General features: G+C 42.6%; 1 protein-coding gene across 1 annotated transcript in view; it reads right to left on the bottom strand.

Annotated features, from left to right (window-relative positions):
• The window catches only part of fmn2b (formin 2b), a 415410-nt gene that overhangs the window by 151490 nt on the left and 243379 nt on the right, over positions 1-20541 (bottom strand). The window contains exons 13-14 of the mRNA XM_078230648.1: positions 5108-5196; positions 4811-4940 (exon numbers count right to left, since the gene is read on the bottom strand). Of these exons, the coding sequence (XP_078086774.1) occupies positions 4811-4940; positions 5108-5196 (219 nt within the window). The remainder of the gene's footprint in view (positions 1-4810; positions 4941-5107; positions 5197-20541) is intronic.

Here is a 20541-nt window from a genome sequence, read left to right as displayed (position 1 = left end):
TTTCAGTTTAACAACTTTGATTTCATTGCTCAATCATTTCCACTCATCCTTGAATGCATCCGATCCAGCCTTAGTGATTCATCAGCTTTAAGTATAGTCAGTCTTTCTAATATCTTCTCTTTAGTAATGATTAGCTTACCCAGTATCTCAACTACCTTCTCTTTCACTTCAATTTTGGCACCATCTTCTTCCTTGGTATAGGCAGAGTCCTCATTTACTGCCTTATCCATGCTCTCTGGCTTCAAGCAAAATCCTCTTTTTATGCACTAATCGACACTACTTCTTTTATCATCCTTTTTGCTACAAGCCTCAAAGATTTTAGATTCCCTTTTTATATAAGCTGTCAATTTCTTCCCATACTCTATATTGGTTCCTGATATCAGTGCATCATTGTAAGGCCAATGTGCTGAAGTTGACCCTTTTGAACGCCGAATCAAGAGTTTTGGTTCAAACGCAAGTCATTTTTCCTAAATTACAAAATGTCAAGCAATAAACGAGGCAACACTTGATACTTGGCAAGGTTTCTTCCATAGTCCTCCAGGAGGGGAATTTTCACAGGAGGTGCACGATGAGTGCAGTCGATGGTAGCATTAATTCAAGTAGATCAACAAATTTTCCTTAAACTGGTCTTTAGAGGGCCAAGGTTTGTGGAAGGTGTTCTGACAACGTCAGCTTTTGAATTCATGCAGTACTTAGTGATGTTACAAGACAACCACGCAAGTCAAGACCAGAATTGCACTACCATTCTCTATTAATAACGATGTTCTCCATTGCATCAGTATGTCAAACACGATGCTTTCTTGAAATAAAATTTATCAGAAGTAAATTACCTGGTAACCTTATGACTTTACCATCTATAAACCTGTTTTGCCACCTATAATCTTACCGAGGCCGATTACATTGATGCTCTAGCTTTGGCCAACATTTGCTTCACTGCGGTGATATCTCATGTTTATCAAAGGCCTCCTTCGCCTCACAATACCATATGCACCAACTGACCCGCCCAAATCACCAGCAGAAAGGCCCTGTGCACTTTTTGGTCCCCACGACTCCTTGGAATTTTTCATCCTTGGAGAACATCGCCCTGTTCCACCCACCTAATTTTTCTTCATTGCCCCAAGTCTCATTCCAGCTTACCTCACCACCCACCCCTCTCCCACCAGCACCACCCCAAGATGCTCTTCTCTCCGCCCTGTTTCCCCATCTCAGCCTCTTCACTTCTCCTCCTCAAATGATTTCACAGAATAATTGCAAGCATTTAAAAATAGACCATTGAGCCCATTGTGTACATGTTGCTCTCTGCAAGAGCAGCTCAGCTTGGCCCACTCCTTCTCCCTTGCCCCTGCAGTCCTGCAAGTTTTTTTTCCTCTTCACGCAATTATCTAATTCCCTTTGGAAAGCAACAATTGAATCTGTCTCCACCATACACTTGAGCCGTGCATTCTGGATCTTAACCTTTTCCTGGTTCTTTAACCAATCACCTTAATTTGCTGTTCTCTGGTTTTTAAATCTTCCGGCAATGGGAAGATTTGCTCTGTCCAGACGCATCATGAATTTGAACATCTCTTATCAAATCTCCTCTCAAACCTTCACCTCTCCAAAAAGAACAATCCCAGCATTTGCCAGTTTCTGTAGCTGAAGTCCCTTTTCCTTGGAAACATTCTTGTAAGTCTTTTCTGTATCCTCTCTAATGTCTTCACACCCTGCCTAAAGTGTGGTGAGCAGAATTTATCACAATAGTCCAGTTTGAGGCCAAACCAGGGCTTTTATAATGTCCTCTGCCTCTATTCACAAAACACATACCCCACATGCCCTATTAACTGCTTTCTCAACCTACGCTCCACCTTCAACTATTTTTGCACATATAGCCAGAAGGTCCTCTACTCATTATCCCCTCTATAGAATCCCTATAGTGCAGGAGGAGGCCATTCGGCCCACTGAGTCTGTACCGACTCTCTGACAGAGCACATTACCCAAGCCCACCCTCTGCCCCAGTCCCTTAACCCTACTAATCCCTCTAACCTACACATCTTGGGACATTAAGGGGTAATTTAGCATGGCCAATCCACCTAACCTACACATCTTTGGACTGTGGGAAGAATCTGGAGCACCCGGAGGAAACCCAAACACACACAGGGAGAATGTGCAAATTCTGCACTTTAGAATTGTATCCTTTATTTTATGTTTCGCCTGGTTCATAAAAAATATCAAGTAAATTAATTAAACACAATTTACCCTCGGAAAAAATGCTGTCCTGGCTTTCTTTAGTCAACCCAAGTGACTTGTTAATTTTGTCCCGGTTCCCACCATTAAGGTTAAACCGACTGGCCTGTAGTTGCTTCAATTATCCTTGCACCCTTTTTTCGAACAAGGATGCAATATTTTCAATTCTCCAGTTCTCTGGTATCCAAGGAGGATTGGAAGTTTATGGCCTATGCCTCTGCAATTCCCACCCTTATTTCTTTTGGTATCCTTGAATGCATCTGATCCAGCCTTAGAGACTCATCAGCTTTAAGTGTAGCCAGCCTTTCTAACATCTCCTCTTTAATGATTAGCTTATCCAGTATCTCAACTACCTTCTCCTTCACTACAATTTTGGCACCATCTTCTTCCTTGGTAAAGGGAGAGTCCTCATTTACTGCCTCATCCATGCTCTCTGGCTTCAAGCGAAATCCTCTTTTTATGCACTAATCGACACTACTCCTTTTATCACCCTTTTTCACTACAAGCCTCAAAGATTTTAGATTCCCTTTTTATATTAGTTGTCAATCTATTCCCATACTCTCTATACTTCCCATTTCTTTTCTTTAATTCTCCACTGAAATTTCCAAACTCAGCCTGTTTATCAATTCCATTATCCGCCTTACATCGATCGTATAGACCCTTTCTCAGTTTCAGCTTACTCCACAGAGCTCTGACTCTATTTGTCTTACATTATGTGGAGATGCCAGCGTTGGACTGGGGTAAACACAGCAAGAGTTTTAACAACACCAGGTTAAAGTCCAACAGGTTTATTTGGTAGCAAATGCCATTAGCTTTCGGAGCGCTGCTCCTTCGTCAGATGGAGTGGATATCCACTCCATCTGACGAAGGAGCAGCGCTCCGAAAGCTAATGGCATTTGCTACCAAATAAACCTGTTGGACTTTAACCTGGTGTTGTTAAAACTCTTACTTTGTCTTACATTCCCATTGGGGAATGGGGCGGGGTTAAAGGAAGTCCATTATTCCATTACCGTTTTGCCTGCCAATCTTCGATTCCAATTTACCTGGGACTGGTCCTTCTCACTCCATTGAAATTGGCCCTCCCTCTGGCAATTATGTACATATTTTTTTAAAATCTGGATGGCTTCATTCTATAGCCAACCTAAATGTTGTAATGATATGATTACTGCCCCTCAAACTTCATCTAAATTCATGGTCCTCCTGATACTACCTCCTCAAAATAACTATTCTATCTATGCATAGGATCATGCCCTTGACGGTTTTATCTTCTGGTCCACTCTATCCTATGTTTTAATCACTGACAAGGACATCTTTGAACACTTCCTACATTCCTCGCCACCATTGTCCCTCACTTACTTCTGCATCTGCCCAAAGGCTCTAACAACTGGCCTTTAGCACTCAAACTAATGGTTATAATACCATTCAAGTGCCGGTACTAAAGGTGTTACCTGCAAGTTGACACTATATCAGAAGCAAAAACTGAATCAGGAAGTACCAACCAACACAGGATGAAGCAATATAATTGTTTCCACTATTTTTAGAATTGTATCCAAATCCAGCGTTTCCAAATCAAACATTCCTCAAAAGAAGCCTTTACTTGGGTTTTAAAAAAGTTATGAAATTTAAAGACCTTTGCCTAATCATTGTCCAATTATTTTACCATCATTTTACCTCAGATCCATGCCACACAGACACTGTTCCAAGTATACTACATAATAGCAAGCATTTTGCTTCTTGGAGCACAGGACTGTTTGAGTTAGGCTTTTTACAGCAATTAGACACCAATGGCTGTGGAACCAAATTGGTACAAGTACCTTTCTGAAAGGTGGTTCAGACATATGTAAATTTAAATGTGAAATTGATGGCACCATCTCACAAATCTTGGTGTACCACCAGTTCTCATCTTGCTAAAACTAGTGTCTGGGCCAGATAAAGATGCCAGCCAGACTCCATAGTTACTTACTAATGGCAGTGAACAGCATACAAGGGTTTTAAAGTTTGTACTTACTAAAACCAAAAAGATGATCTGACAGATATACCACCAAATTATATAAATGTACAAGGAAAAACACAGGAATAGATGGCTTTGCAAGAGAACCCACATGCCTCCCTCAGGAATTGAACGCTCATGTAATGCTGCGTTTATACCTTGTCCGAGATGTCAAGCCTGTTTTAACAGTCAGTGACACTGTTTACACAAAGACCTATTAAGTAACACTCACCATTTATTATGGCAAACTATTCCCAAACATCTTAAAAGTTGATTTTTTTCCCCACCTTCTTCTTTTGTGAGTTTCAAATAAAAGTTTCAAATACCACACCCTCCCCCCGACCTCCTAACCTACGCATTTGCATTTTTTACCCGTAAAAGTCTTCAAATGGTTTAGTCCACACATTTCCCCGCGGCATCAATACAATGGTCTTAAAGACAGCGCAGAACTGTGTACGTTAGGAAGTGAATGTTTTATATAAACTTCTTCAACAAACCATAAAAGGCAACGTTAAAAAGGCTGAGTAAAGACTCAGCAGCCTTGGAGGTTTACGATGAGACTGGGCTGTATATTCTCTTCCGTGCAGAGAGACCTACCTTGCACAACTTGTCCATTGTTTCCAGCTTACGGTTGATAGCAGCGATATTTTCTAAGAAGGTGGACTGGAAAAGGATGCAAAAAACCCGTTCGGAGAAATTGACAATTTGAGCCAACTCATAGAGGAACCTGATGGGAAAAGAATAGTCCGTCATAACTTGCTTCCAAAATTGGAGAGCTCCAGTCTCCCCCTGTGAATGCCAACAAGCAATAAAACATCTGAACCAACGTGTGACATTGGCAGTTGAGACACAACAGACCTCAAAAGGATTAAATGCTGCTGGAAGAACACTTACTGTTCAGGCTTGTCCAGCGGCTTGGCATTGTCTTTGGATGACTTTTGCATCTGCTTCTCAATTTTCTCCAACTCCTCTTGCTGTGCTCTCTACAGAAAAGAAAAGTTCATCAATTAAATCCTATTTGATAATCCCTATTTATTAGGGATATGCGACTTGCATCTGATCATGCCCTGTGTCTTGCAACAAGCCTGATCTTTATTTGCTGCTTCAATGGCAGATCATCTTTACAGATCTGCCTGGCTTTTTCTCAACGTTAGGGCGGGCACTTTCGCCTCGCAGTTTCATTGGTTTCAATTAATATTCCAGCTCTCCCGGCTTCAGAGCTGCACAAGTTTGCCTGGGTCACACCTCACCCTTAACTGAAGCCTTCAGCTCCTTTTTAAAGAAATATTTTTATATAAAATGCCAACTTTCTCTTTCTCGCAAGGTATTAACTTCTCACTGGGTTACACTGCCCTGTTGGTTTGGCCATTATATACCATTAATGCTGAAACAGTGAGCATTTTGGGGAGGCAGTGGCATAGTGGTATGGTCACTGGACAAGCGACCCAGAGATCCAGGGTAATGCTCTGAGGACCTGGGTTCGAATCCCACCATGGCAGATGGCGAGATTTGAGTTCAATAAAAGTCTGGAATTAAAAGTCTAATAGTGACCATGAAACCATTGTCGATTGTCATTAAAAACCCATTTGGTTCACTAATGTCCTTCAGGGAAGGAAATCTGCCATCCCTACCCGGTCTGGGCTACATGTGCCTCCAGAGCCACAGCAAAGTGGTTGACTCTTAAATGCCCTCAGGGATGGACAATATGTGCTGGTCCAACCAGCAACGTCCACATCTCATGAATGAATAATTTTTTTAAAATCAGCAAGTTATCTGACTGCAAAGGAGGGCAAAGAAGTTGATTCTAGGCAAAGTCATTCTCACCCAGTACCGTTGGGAGCAATATGAAGTAGAGACGCTGTCCATGCTCTTGGAGTTCCAAGGCCTGGATAATTTTGAGATTTTGCAGTGTTCTTACCATCACTCTGCCTGGCATCAGCCAATCAAATGCAAAATGCACGAGTTAAAATATTGTTGTGGCCTGCTGATCCAGTCCCACAATACATAGATTCATTGAATAGTTACAGCACAGAAGGAGGCCATTCAGCCTGCTGTCTCTGTACTGGCTCTCTTGCAAGAGCAATACTGGGTACCCAGGGTAATGACCATGGCAGATGGTGAAATTTGAATTGAATTAAAACATGGAATCAAAAAGTCTACTCATGACCAGAAAACCATTGCCAAAACCCATATGGTTCACTGGGGAAGGAAATCTGCCATCCTTACCCAGTCTGGCCTACATGCAACTTCAGTGTCTTAAATACCCTTCAAAAATGGCCTACCAAAACCGATCAGTTCCAAAGCAATTAGGGATGGGCAATAAGTGCTGGCCCAGGCACATCACCTGAACAATAAAAAAGTTCTTGGGCAGCGAGTTAGGCTAACATAATCCATTTCAGCTATTCACATTACTGCATGCATTTCAAGATTCCGACACAAGTGATTTGTCCTTTTAAAGGCTTATTGAGAAGAGACATTAATGGCAGCAGGAGGAAGAGAAATAATACCCGTGCATCCACAAAGACAATGAGCCCCGATTAGATCCCAGCTCTAGCGCTAGAGACCCATGATCCAGAACCAGCCACACCACTAGCCAACTTGCTCCAGTACAGCTATAACATTGGCATCTGTCCAACAATGTGGACAATTGCCCAGGTATGTCCTGCACACAGAAAACAGGACAAATCCAATTTGGCCAATTATCACCCAGTCTACCCTCAATCATCAGCAAAGTGATGAAATGTGCTAGCAAGCAGCACGTATTCAGCAGTAACCTGCTCACTGATACAGTTTGGGTTTTGCCAAGGAAACTCGGCTCCTAACCTCAACCTTGGTCCAAATAGGAATAAAGGAGCTGAATGCAATGGGTGAGGTGAGCCTTACTGCCTTTGACACCAAGGTGGCATTTTAGCGGGTGTAGCATCAAGGATCCCAGGCAAGATTGAAGTCAATGGGAATCAGGATAAATCTCCACTGATTCAAGTCACATCTAACACAAAGGAAGTTGATTCATAGAATCCCTACAGTGCAGGAGGCAATTTGGCCCATCGAGCATGCACCGACAACAATTCCATCCAGGCCCTATCCCCGTAACAAAACATATTTACCCTGTTAATCCCCCTGGCACTATGGGGCAATTTACCATGGCCAAACAACTTAACCTGCACATCTTTGGACTGTTGGAGGAAACCAGAGAACCCAGAGGAAACTCACACAGACAAGGGGAGAATGTGCAAACTCCTCAGTCACTCGAGGTTGGAATCGAATCTGGGTCCCTGGTGTTGTGAGGCAACAGTGCTAACCACTATGCCACCCAGGTTGTTGTTTTTGGAGGGCAATCACCATAGTCCAAGACATCACTGCAGGTGTTCCTCAGGGTAACCCACCATCTTCAGCTGCTTCATCAAAAACCTTCCCTCTATCATAAGGTGGGAAGATGCTTGATGATGACTGCGCAGCATTCAGTACTATTCATGTCTCCTCAGATACTGAAACAGTCCATATTCATATGCAACAAGACCTGGACAACATTCAGGCTTGGGCTGATAAGTGACAAGCAACATTCACATCACATAAGTGCCGGCTAACGACCATCTCCAATAAAAGAGAATTTAACCATCTCCCCTTGTGACATTCAACAACATTACCATTGCTGAATTCCCTGCCATCAACATTCTAGGGGTTAGCATTGACCAGAAACTGAACTGGACCAGCCATACCAATACTGTGACTACAACAGGAGATTGGAATTTCTGTGACAATTAACTCATCTTCTGACTGCCCAAAGCTTGCCCACCATCTACAAGGCACAAATCAGGAATGTGATTTTTCTTTATTCATTTGTGGGCCAACATTTACTGCCCATCCCTAGTTGCCCTTAAGAAGCTGGTGCTGAGCTGCCTTCTTGAAACACTGCAGTCCACATGCTGTGGATTGACCCACAATGCCGTTTGGGAGGGCATTTCAGGATTTTGACCGAGTGACTGCAAAGGAACGGCAATATAATTCCAGGTCAGGATGGGGAGTGGTTTGGAGGGGAACTTGCAGGTGGTGGTGTTCCCATGTAGCTGCTGCCCTTGTCCTTCTAGATGGAAGTGGACATGGGTTTGGAGTAATTGAATACTTTCCATTTGGATGAACGCAGCTCCAACAACACTCAAGAAGCTTGACACCATCCAGGACAAAGCAGCCCGCTTGATAATATCTGCGAGATCATAACTAAATATTCACTCCTTCCACCACCAATGCACAATGGGCAGCAGTGCACACCATATACAAGATGCACTGCAGAAACTCACCAACGTTCCTACTATCGCATTTCCAAACCCACAACTTCTACCATCTAGAAGGACAAGGGCAGCAGATACATGGGAACACCACCAACTGCAAGTTCCCCTCCAAGCCATTCAGTATCCTAAATTGGAACTACAATGCCGTTCCTTCACTGTTGTTGATTCAAAATCCGAGCACTCCTTTGCTAACAGCACTGTGGGCTTACCTACAATATAATAACTGCAGCAGTTCAAAGCAGTTGTCCATCATCTTCGAGGGCAATTAGGAATGGACAACAAATGCTGGCCTAGCCAGTGATGCTCACATCCCATGAAAGAATAAAAGTAAAAAAATACACAGAATAAGTCGTTGATAATATAACCAAGCATCAAGTCACATGGGGTTCGAAGGAATCATTGTCTAATCAGCCGCATCAATGGGAGAGGTCAAGGTGACAGGTGGCAAAAAAATGACCCTGGTTAAAAGAGCATGGCAGGACAGAATGTGCAAGAAGAGTTAAAAATAGATATGCTGAGGCAAGGGAAAGCAAGGGGTGGAGACAGGGATTGAGAAGATAGAAGAAGCAGACAATTTCAATCTTGGCTCTGAAGATTTTCATGAATTGTACACATTTTGCATTAGTGGTGAAGCTCTTTAAGTTTATCAGTGTCACAAGTAGGCTTACATTAACACTGCAATGAAGTTACTGTGAAAATCCCCTGGTCATCACACTCTGGTGCCTGTTTGGGTACACTGAGGGAGAGCTTAACATGGCCAATGCTCCTAACCAGCACGTCTTTTGGACTGTGGGAGAAAACCGGAGCACTGGGGAGAATGCACAGACTCTACACAGACAGCGACCCCAGCCAGGAATAAAACCTGGGTCCCTTGGCGCTGTGAGGCACCCAGTGCTAAATATTACAGTTGTTCATCCATTAGAGGAGTTTGTAGTTATCTTTATCTCTCCGAACTATTTGGGTTTCAGGAAGTGAGCAGCTGGATCAGTTGGTGGAGAAGGATAAGTCAGGAACCAGGATTTGATTACTCACAGGATGTTGATACATTCATTCAAAATAAGGATGTGGGAGAGGGGTGACCCCGGTCTCAGGGGAATGAACAATCTGCAAGGTGATGAAGTGGGCCAGTAGCTCAAAGACCAGAAGTGTGGGCTCGAAAATCCGGTGAAAAGGATAAAGAGACAGGGAGGTTAAAGGAGATTACCCCCAGGGAGTGACTTTTGCTGGCAAATGGTGGCCAGACTGATTGCAGTACAAAGGATTGCTGAGACGTGTTTATTACAGATCTGTTCAAATAAAAAGAGTTGGAAGTTAAACGTTTTCTAATTGAAAACAGTTCCACTGAAGTATTACATTCCAGAAAAAGTGTGATGCAGATATCGTTCATCGATATAATACAAGACTGTCTGCAACACAGGAAAACAAACATTTCATTATATCCTTTTAATGAGCACATCACCACAAAAGTCATGTTTTAAAGACAAAGAATGCTGAGACATTTGCAAGAATGTACAATGTGCACAAGCATAGGAATTTATAATATTTTCCATTAGCACATCTCTGAAGCCATTTGAGTCAACTGTTTTATTTATGAAGGCTTAAACATTTAATAGTTTCAATATATGGCTGCTGCCCGAGGAGCCAAAAGTATTACTTTATATTACGTACAATAAATTTGACTGATATGGTTAACTCTAACTAGCAATAGTGGAGTCATTTGAAGCAAGAGACACAAAATGGAGACCTGGCCTTTTAAAAAATAAAAGAGTTTTACAAAAATGGAATGATCCTAGTTCACGAATGAAAATGGATACTTGTAATGACAACTCACAAATAGGGAATGACTGCTGGGCTGGATGTGCTGTGGAGATTTTCTCTGGTGAATTACGGGGAGGCAATGGCCTAGTGATATTATCGCTAGACTGTTAATCCAGAAGCTCAGCTAAATGTTCTGGGGACCCTGGTTCGAATCCTGCCAGATGGAATTTGAATTCAATTAAAAATAACATGGAATTAAGAATCTACTGATGACCATGAAACTATTGTCGATTATTAGAAAAACCTACCTGGTTCACACATGTCCTTTAGGGAAGGAAATCTGCCGTCCTTACCTGGTCTGGCCTACATGCGACTCCAGAGCCCCAGCAATGTGGTTGACTCTCAACTACCCTCTGAAATAGTGTAGCAAGCCACTCAGTTTAAGGGCAACTAGGGATGGGCAATTAAAGTTGGCCAGCCCATGTTTCACGAATGAATAAGAGATTCAGAATATGGAGGTTAAAATGTAAGGCGAATCAAGTTTTCTTTTGGAATAATATTTTGATTTGATTTGTCACATGTACTAGTATACAGTGAAAAGTATTGTTTCTTGCATGCTATACAGAAAGCAGGCCATCATAGAGAAGAAGAGAGCGCAGAACGTAGTGAGCATTATTAAAGTTTAAAATAGTTAGAATGAAGTTTTAGAAGCATAGAATGAGTGTTAAAGATAGAATTAGAAGGTATGCTGGGCACAGCTTGCAAGAAGTATCAAAAGGAAGCCAACAAATTATTGGGATCTTCATCGCAATACAGTTGAAATCAAAACTTAGCTCAGGACTTTTCTTAGAACAAAATTCATAAGGACTATCTTAAAATACCAATATGCTCCTGTATTATATATCTTCACGATCTACAAACCCAAACACAAGCACATGATGGTTTCAGTGAAAAATGAGGGCATTTCTATTTCAGATGGAGTATAATTATTCTGAGAGAATTGAGAGGGGGGAGATAGAAGGGGATCCCATATTCACCAATCTGGGCAAGTCAAACATCTTTTACCTTTGGGTTTCCACTTTTGTGCTGAAGGGGTAGAGTATACAAATAGGGAAATGTTGCTGAAACAGTACAATGAGTAGTCTCACAACACCAGGTTAAAGTCCAACAGGTTTATTTGGTAGCATGAGCATTTGAAGCGCTGCCCCTTCATCAGGTGAGTGAAGAGTTCGGTTCACAAACAGGGCATATATAGACACAACAGTACAAGGCATTAGTGAGATCACACCTGGAGTATTGTGCAGAGTTTTGGTCTCCTTACTTCAGGAGGGATGTAGTTGCATTGGGGGCAGTTCAGAGGACATTCACCAGACTGACTCTAGAGATGGAGGGTTTGTCTCAGAGAAATTGAGCAATTTAGGTCCAGACTCTTGAGTTCAGAAGAATGAGGGGTAATCTAATTAAAGTACATAAAATGCTAAAGAGGATTGACAGGGTAGACAGAGAGAATGCTTCTTCTTGTGGAGCAATCTAGGACAAGAGGTCATAGTTTTAGGATAAGGGGATTTAAAACAGATGAGGAGAAATTATTTCTCGCAAAGGATTGTGAATCTGTGGAATTCACTACTCCAGAGTGCAGTGGATGCTGAGACATTAAGTTTACTCAAAGTGAAGATGGACCGATTTTTAATTAGTAACGGGTTGAAGGGTTATGGAGAATGGGTCGGTTGGTAGAGTTGAGGCTGAGATGAGATCAGCCATGATCATATTGAATGGCAGAGCAGGCTCAAGGGTGGAATTGTAAATTCCTGCTCCTAGTTCTTTATTCTTGTGTTTTTTTTTCTAATTCAGGCTGTTAGTTGTTTAAAAAGTAACAACCATGATTGTTGTGGGCTTTCACTCATCTTCTAGCCTAGAGTTGAGCATGTTACCAGCCAAGCCAAGCTGAGGGTAATTTACAAATTAAAGGGTCCAATAGATCAACTTTTGTCATTTCCCTGATGGTACAGTCAGTGGAAAGGGAAGATCCAGGAAGAGAGTTTGTTTTTGGGAAAGGCAAACTGTTTAGCAATGACAGAGATTCCTATTTTATCATAGAATTCCTCCCCCCATGCATAATTTGAGGATCCCACATGCCACCAGTCAGATTGCACTGTCTCACTTTGATGTGGATTTCTTGGTGATTGAGTTACAAACAAACCCAGAATGCTGCGGCTCTGCAGGGGAGACAAGCTGGCAGCATCTCTGGAGTGTGGAACCACTTCAAGCATGTCTGACCCACCATATCCTGCATGCTTCCAGCACCAGCTTCCAGGGAAAGTCACAGCATGAAAATTCCAAACACGCAAGTCAAATATTTTCATTAGTGCCAGGAAGCTAAGAAAATCATTGTGCAACAAGCGGAAACTGGGGATATGAAAAGCTTGAGACACTGGGGTCAAAACAAATTACTACGGAATCTGAAACCAAAACAGAAAATGCTGGAAAATCTCAACAGGTCTGACAGCATCTGTGGAGAGAGAATGGAGCCAACGTTTGAGTCTGCATCCAGCGTGTCGGTTTACATTCTGTACATAACCCACCCTAGAAGGGGCATCTTGGAAAAGCATGATGCTGAGGCAATAATGGAAAAAGGTCGAAAGCATGCGAGAGTAAGAGAGAAGTTTCTGTTGTGTAAAAGACTGAAGGGAACACTATTTCTGATTTGTAAAGTCTTGTTTCAATTCACTAAAGAGATTGACTAGGTTAGGGTTGTTTTCGCTGGAGTTCAGGCGAATGAGGGGGATCTCAGACTTATAAAATTCTAACAGGATGAGGCAGAGTAGATGGAGGAAGGATATTCCCTTTGGTGGGGGGAGTCCAGAAACAGGGGTCACAGTTTGAGGATTTGGGGTAGACCATTTAGGATGGAGGCGAGGAGATCTTCACCCAAAGAGTGGTGAGCCGTGGAATTCATTACCTACAAGTAGTTGTTGATGCCAAAACATTGAATGTATTCAAGAGGCGGCTGGATATAGCACTTGGGGCAAATAAGATCAAAGATTTGGGGGAGAAAGCAGGATTAGGCTATTGAATTGGACGATCAGCCATGCTCATGATGAATGGTGGAGCAAGCTCAAAGGGCCAAATGGCCTCCTCCTGTTCCCATCTCCTATGCTTTGCTTTTCAAGTTACCCTGTAGCATCACCACAGCTCCATCATTACTTTAAATTGTAAAATTCTATACCTCCTTTTCTTTTTCAACATTGTTCTCTAGCAGTGGCTCAGCTAATAATTCTACTGTGTGAAGGAGATGGGCTAACATTTAAAATAATTCAACCCTCCTACAGTCCCACCCAAGTTATACAAATTTTTTTTTTTTTTTTAATTGAAATATGACCCAAAATATGAAGAATATAGCTTAAGATAGAAACGTTCTGTGTTTCTTACCAAAGTTTAATTTATCAGTGTCACAAGTAGACTTACATTAACACTGCGATGAAGTTACTGTGAAAATCCCCTAGTCGCCACACTCTGGCACCTGTTTGGGTGCACTGAAGGAGAATTTAGCATGGCCAATGCACCTAACCGGCACGTCTTTGGACTGTGGGAGGAAACCGGAGCACCAGGAGGAAACCCACGCAGACACGGGGAGAACGTGCAGACTCTGCACAGACAGTTACCCAAACCGGGAATTGAACCCAGATCCCTGGCGCTGTGAGGCAGCAGTGCTAACCACTGCGCCACCGTGCTGCCCAAACATGGCCTTAAAGAATACAAAACCTTAAAGAACACTGCTGATAAGACAGACATGTTGTTTAGGCTTTTCATCTTGGACTCACCAGAACAAATGCACAAATACCAAATTTCAATCATCACAATTTACCTCCAACACCACCGAAAAAATGAAGCATCTCAAAAATTTGAACCGGTTAAATAATCTGTTTTGCACCATTACTTTCCACCAACCGAATGCTGCCGTCCATTCAAAACAAAAAAACATTCTGTCTACCACACAAACTGAGCAACATCATGTATGAATTTCAGTGCCAGTGGGATTCTAGATACGGAGGCTGTACATCCCAATGATTGCTGACCAAACAACATGCACCTCTGGATGTCCGTAATAAGCAGAATACAGACCATGCCCTGTGCTTGCAAAATACAAAACAAAAATGTCTGCTGTTGGATGTGATTCTACGATTGGGCAGCACTTGCTGAGTGCGCCAACAGTTACACTAGCAAACAATTTAAGATAACCAGTCCAGCTTGCAACATGGCTCCTCTACAAATCGCTAAAAGTGACATTCATATGCCTTGCACTGTTTTTGAATTACCTGGAAATATAGGGAGCCTATACACCCCATTGCTACTTTAATACAACATCCTCAGCCAGGACTGACTTGTTATAGAATCCTACAGCGCAGAGAGGCCATTCGGCCCGTCGAGTCTACACTGACCACATCCCACCCAGGCTCTATCCCCATAACCCCATGCATTTACCCTAGCTAATCCCTGACACTGAGGGGCAATTTAGCATGGCCAATCCACCTAACCAGCACAACTTCGGACTGTGGGAGGAAACCGGAGCACCTGGTGGAAACCCACACAGACACGCGGAGAATGTGCAAACTCCACACAGACAGTGACCCATGCGGGAATCTGGCGGTGAGGCAGCAGTGCTAACCACTGTGATCAGGACTGCATTGTCCTGTTATATAAATTTTAAGTGATTTCTTGAATCTTGGCACTCTTGCCCTTATTCTGATGAGTGCAAGACAAAAAGCTTCAGCGACAAGTCCTGCTTTTCAGCAATATTCAAGTTCTGTACTACCAAGTAACTGTTTCAAAACCTGAAGAGCTATATCTCTTAAAACAAAAACAATTCTTACCAACCTTTAACCTGACAAAATGAACTGCAGTTAGGTCCATGCAACAATGAAATATGGGCCAGAAACTGCTGGGATTTCACAGCATTCACCATCATCAATACATACAGAACCCAGCAACTGGTGGTGAAGAATGTACATGTGGAGGGTTTCTAACTGTCACAAATTGCCGGACGATTTGCGATACTCCACTCTCAGCTTTGTAAAATTGGGATTGCGCCCTCTTGTTAACCCTCCTACAAAGTGAGAAATTGCTGGATTCGCACCATAAATAAACCGGCCTCAAGACATCCAAGGTTGAAATTTAACACTGTACTTTCTCATCCTGACATGCCACTCAATCTTATGGTGTCCAGAAATTAAGTCTTTAAACTGTGGAATCCAATTCCTGTAGGCAGTTAACTGTTCAAGATTATTCCAAATTTTACATTTTCGTCTTTCTACTTTCCTGTTGCATTTCTCACTCTTTTTCAGTTCTTTCTTTCCCTCACTTTTTCTTTGTTGTTACAGTAGAATAGAAGAGTATAGTAGAATGGCTCCTCACTTTATTTTGTATGTTGTAGCTTCCTACTTTACCCGATGTTACGTCAGAGTTAACAAATACCTGAAGCGTAATTATTGCTTTGTAGCAATCAGCTTCCAGACAAAGTCCCACAAATGGTTAATGAGGAAAGCTAACCAAATAGATGTATTTATCCAGAGCTTGAGGAACGTAGATTGCCTGGGAACTGGAAGAACTCTTTCAACGTCGTCAAAAATCTCTTCACCACCCACCTTAACAGATAGGTGGTTGCTCAGATTAAATGTTTCAACTAAAAGACAGCACTTCCATCAGGGTAACACAGGGCGAGGGTAATTGTGCGTTCAGGGGTGAAACCTTGATTAAGCAGGGGATGAGGCTAGCCCATTACACTGGGGATCCGCTGATGTCTGCGATCATGGTTTTCCCAAGCCAGAGTTGAGTAAAGGATCAGGGTAGTCAAATGAGGTAAACAATTTTTCAAAGCCATCCCAGCCTTCGGCTAAGATGAAGTGTCGGATCAAGCCCGGGAGTGGGTGCAATGCCTCATCCCGGATCTTGTTTCATCAAGCCTAAGATGGGATGCAAAGTCGGTCTCATCAGCTCGGACCTTGTTTGTTCCTTGTGTGGGGATCATGATTGGACCCAATTTGAATCGGCTTTTTTGATTAGAAATAAAGTACCAATAAAAAAAAAAAGAGATATAGGCAACGATATTCCCAGGCTGTCTCTCCTAAAGCTGTCCTAGAAATAAAGGACAACAGGTGTCCATGGGACGAACAAACAAACAGCCAAGGTCACCCTATTAAGAGAGAGGTGGGGGTGGCTGGAATGGTGTGTGTGGGGGGGAGGGGGGGGGGGGGAGCGTGAAAAAGCGAGAGGGCGAGACAACGGAGAAAGAGAGTGTGACAGCGAGAGAAAAAAAAAGAGAATAAGAGTGTGGGACAGAGAGAGAGAGAGCGCGAGAGAGAAAGAAAGGAGGGAGAAAGAAAGAGGGGGAAATGTGAAAAAGTGGGGAGAAAAAGGAGGAAGAGAATGATTCTCAGTTGAAAGGACACGCAATTCCCTAGATCACTCATTGTCACTCTGAATTTGACAATGGAAGTGAAACAGTCAACTTCAGTTTTCCTTTGCTACAGAGAAGCAGCTGCCCTTATCACTCACTCATTCCTATTGTCAGTTTGTAGCAGCTCAGTCAATCAGTCCCTGGTAAAGGTACGCTGGTATATTGTGACTGGACTAAAATCTACTCTCAACCTGAACCAACTCCTCTAAACAAAGAGCCTATACCCGCTTCCACAAAACATCTTTCATTGAAGCTACATATTTGTGGCATTATCATTTCAGGTTATCTCACTCCTCTATGTCAGATCAGCGACAAGTGAAGCAGAAGACATAACTTGGATTTGCAATTATTTCATTTCATTTTACTGTACCCAATTTTAGTAAAAGGCTTTTGTTTTTAATAGTGCTCGTCACGGTTACTTTACAGCCACGGATGTGTTCTTTGGAAGTGCAGTTTCTAATACCATGCAGGAATTGTGGCAGCCAATTTGAGCTCAGCAAATGCCCAACAAACAGCAATACGATAATGACCAGATAATCCAGTCTTACAGATGGGGTATTGTGCAATATATTGGCCAAGAGACCGGGAAAACTCCCCTACTCTTTTTGTAAAAAGCGTGCCATGGGATGTTTAACAGCCACTTCAGTAGGCAGTTTAACATTGCAACTGAAAGATGGAAAAACACACTTATACGGCCAAAATCCACCCACTAACGACGTCTTATTTACTCAAGCCCCTATAAAACCCTCTGCATAAATACAAGGAAATCTCATGAGGAAAATTTGGTATGATCACAGCACACACTTATTATAAAAGAATGCATTACTTCATAATTATTTATGATTTATAGCCACTGTCTGAATATTTAGGAAGCATTTCATCTTCTGAATAATTTACCCTTTCCACTTTTATTACACCCATATGGTCTAGGATTTTTATGCAGACATGATACATCCAGGCAAATTTTTTTCCCCCCCTTTGCCAGAGGCATGGTCATCTGGTTTAGTTTCATGGAAAAAGTAAACAAAACAATGCCATCTTAGAATGGCTGCAACATTTCCAATGATGTATGGTTTAAACCCTGACACACAAGAACAGTGTTTGGAGGTTTCAAAATAACTGTTTGCAAATTGACAGAGGTGGTTAATTCTTGGCTGAAATATTCACTTGGAACTGTCAGGCGCAATTTTATCGTCCCGCTCACCACGGGAATCGCAGTGAGTGAGGGAGTGGATCATGCAAAGGTCCGTTGATCTGGGCGGGCTTTTCCCGGACTTGGGCCAAACATGGCCAGAAAATCCCACCGTCATGTTCATTGGAGCTCGCGGGGGTGGGGGCAGCTCGTTCACAGTAAAAGAACTGAATGCATCAAATTTGTTTCTTGGGCTGCTGTAAGAGTTAATCCCATTGTGGGTTTGTCTTTTATTTCAAGTGGTACTCGTCCCCAATTTTAGGTCTCCCACCATTGCCCGTTACCACAAAACAGACTGCTTCCCTTCAGTCTGGCCCACAGGTTTTGTGATCTCACTCAGTCATTAACCAACTGAGGAAATGACTTTTCTCACCATTTTGTCTCAACTTCGTTTCCAGGATCACTTGTCCCAGTCAAGCTGGTGGGCTGAATGAGACAGGTAAGCTCATTTTCAATCCTAACGCTAGTTACCTGAAGGCACGAGTTCCCCCTCAAGACCAGACCCCATATTATTTCACCCCCACTTTATTTAGAGACACCAAACCAAGTGTCAGAGATGCTATATTTCGCATGAAACATTTTAGTCATGTTCCTGTCTTCCCTCACGCACACAATTCCCCAATGTTATTTGCACAATTGCAGAGGAGTTCTCCCCATGGTGTTCCAGCCAACATTTTCCCCCTCAACTGACACCTAAAATAAGACAATGATGTGTCATTTATTTCATTGTTGTTTGGGGAAGTTTGCTGTGCAGAACTTGGTTGCTGCAATGACGACACCTAAAGGTACTTCAGGTGATTCGAATTGCTCTGGAACATCGTGGTTATGAAAGGTGCTACAGAAATTCAAGTTCGTTCTGGACTCAGTCTTGTTCATATTTGTAACATAGCAGGTTGGAGTATCAAACCAGTCTTCTCACCGGGACATTCAGATAACAGCCTCTAGCACCACCTCGCCACTCCGCTCCTCATGGCCTTTTACTCTTTCCTTGACGCTATTTCCTACTGAGGCAAAATGTCAACAACTGTGAATTCGGACAGCGTGTGTAAACAGGGCAATAGATTCCGCATGTGAACACAAACCTGTTCTTGCCCAAAGTTGTCACATACGTTTCTCAGAGGGCATCACCAGATTGCAATAAGGCCCTTATATTTTGTAGTTTGTGGTTCAAAAGTACCAAGGACAACAGTTGTACCTCAACCGCTACACCAGCAGAGAGAAAATGCAGCATAAACTAGGAATCATACCCAAGTGCTTCTAGTCTTTAAGGTTTATGATTAGACTGTTACCTTACAAATTATTAGAACTGATCGCTCGAAAATAGAATCCTCTATTGGTAAACTGTAGCCCACATTGCAGTAACTAAGAACAGGCTCAGCTCAGCCAATGAAACCAATCCAGTTCAAAAGTATGAAGTTGCAGTGCAATGCGGAAATAAATTGCATTTATATAGTGCTTTTCACAGCCACCAGATGTTTCTAAGCACTTGACAGCCAATGAAGTGGAGTGTAGTCACTTAAAGTAGGAAATGCAGCAGCCAATTTATGCGCAGTAAGCTCCCACAACCAGCAATGTGCTAATGTCCAGGAAACCCGTTTGTCGTGATGTTGCTCAAGGCAAAAACAATGGTCAGGGGACCATGGATAAGTCCCCTAGTCTTCTTCAATTTGGTGACATGGAATCTTTTTACATGCACCTGAGCAGGCAGCATTGGGATGGAGAGAAAATCTCGATTTAATGCTTCATCCAAAAGACATAGCACCTCCGACAGGGCAGCACTCCCTCAGTACTGCACTTGAGTTAGCTTTGGCTTTTGCACTTAAGCCTTGGAATGAGACTTGAATCCAGAACCTTGGGGGAAACTGCGTTACCCATTGAACCACAGCCTGTATGAAAAAAAGGTGGCAAACAAAACGACAAGTACTCCTGAGCGTCAACATGTCTTATAGGATATTACCACATGAAACCATGGGCGGGATTTTCCGACCATGCTCGCCCCAAGACCGGAAAATCCCACCCAAGGTCAACGAACCTTTGCATGGTCCACTTTCTCGCTTGCCACAATTCCCATGGTGGGCGGGATGTGAAAATTTTGCCCAATTGTGTCTGCAGGATTCTGAGATTCCAATGTCCAAAGATATGCAGGTTAGGTTGACTGGCCATGCTAAATTGTCCCTTAGTACCAGGGAGATTAGTAGGGTAAATAAGTGGGATTATGGATTGGGTCTGGGTGGGATGGTCGTCAGTGCAGGCTTGATGAGCTGAATGGCCTCCTCCTGCACTGAAGGGATTCTATGATTTTCTACAGTAGAAACTCAGAAGAATCTGAGGATCATTGAGCAAAGTGGCCAATATGAAAGAGACAGGGTGCAGGATGATAAGTTGGGACTTGGACAGACAACCAGAAATTCTACATGAGCCTCGGAACACACACGTCGTATTATACAATAAAACTGAATAAATCAGGCATGGGAAATGTATACACTGGTGCTGATTTTCTTTAGGTCAACTATTTTGATACAACCATTGTGTCTGCAGTAATATACACAAGCTTACAAAACTAGAGGGGGCAATTGCTTTCATCTCTGCCTCCAAAGCATGCATTTATTATAACCCAATGACAAGTGAAGCACAC

Source organism: Mustelus asterias, chromosome 15, assembly GCF_964213995.1.
Source record: "Mustelus asterias chromosome 15, sMusAst1.hap1.1, whole genome shotgun sequence".
NCBI lineage: Eukaryota > Metazoa > Chordata > Chondrichthyes > Carcharhiniformes > Triakidae > Mustelus > Mustelus asterias.
Note: the sequence above shows the minus strand (reverse complement) of the source record. Positions and strands in the feature narration are given on the sequence as shown.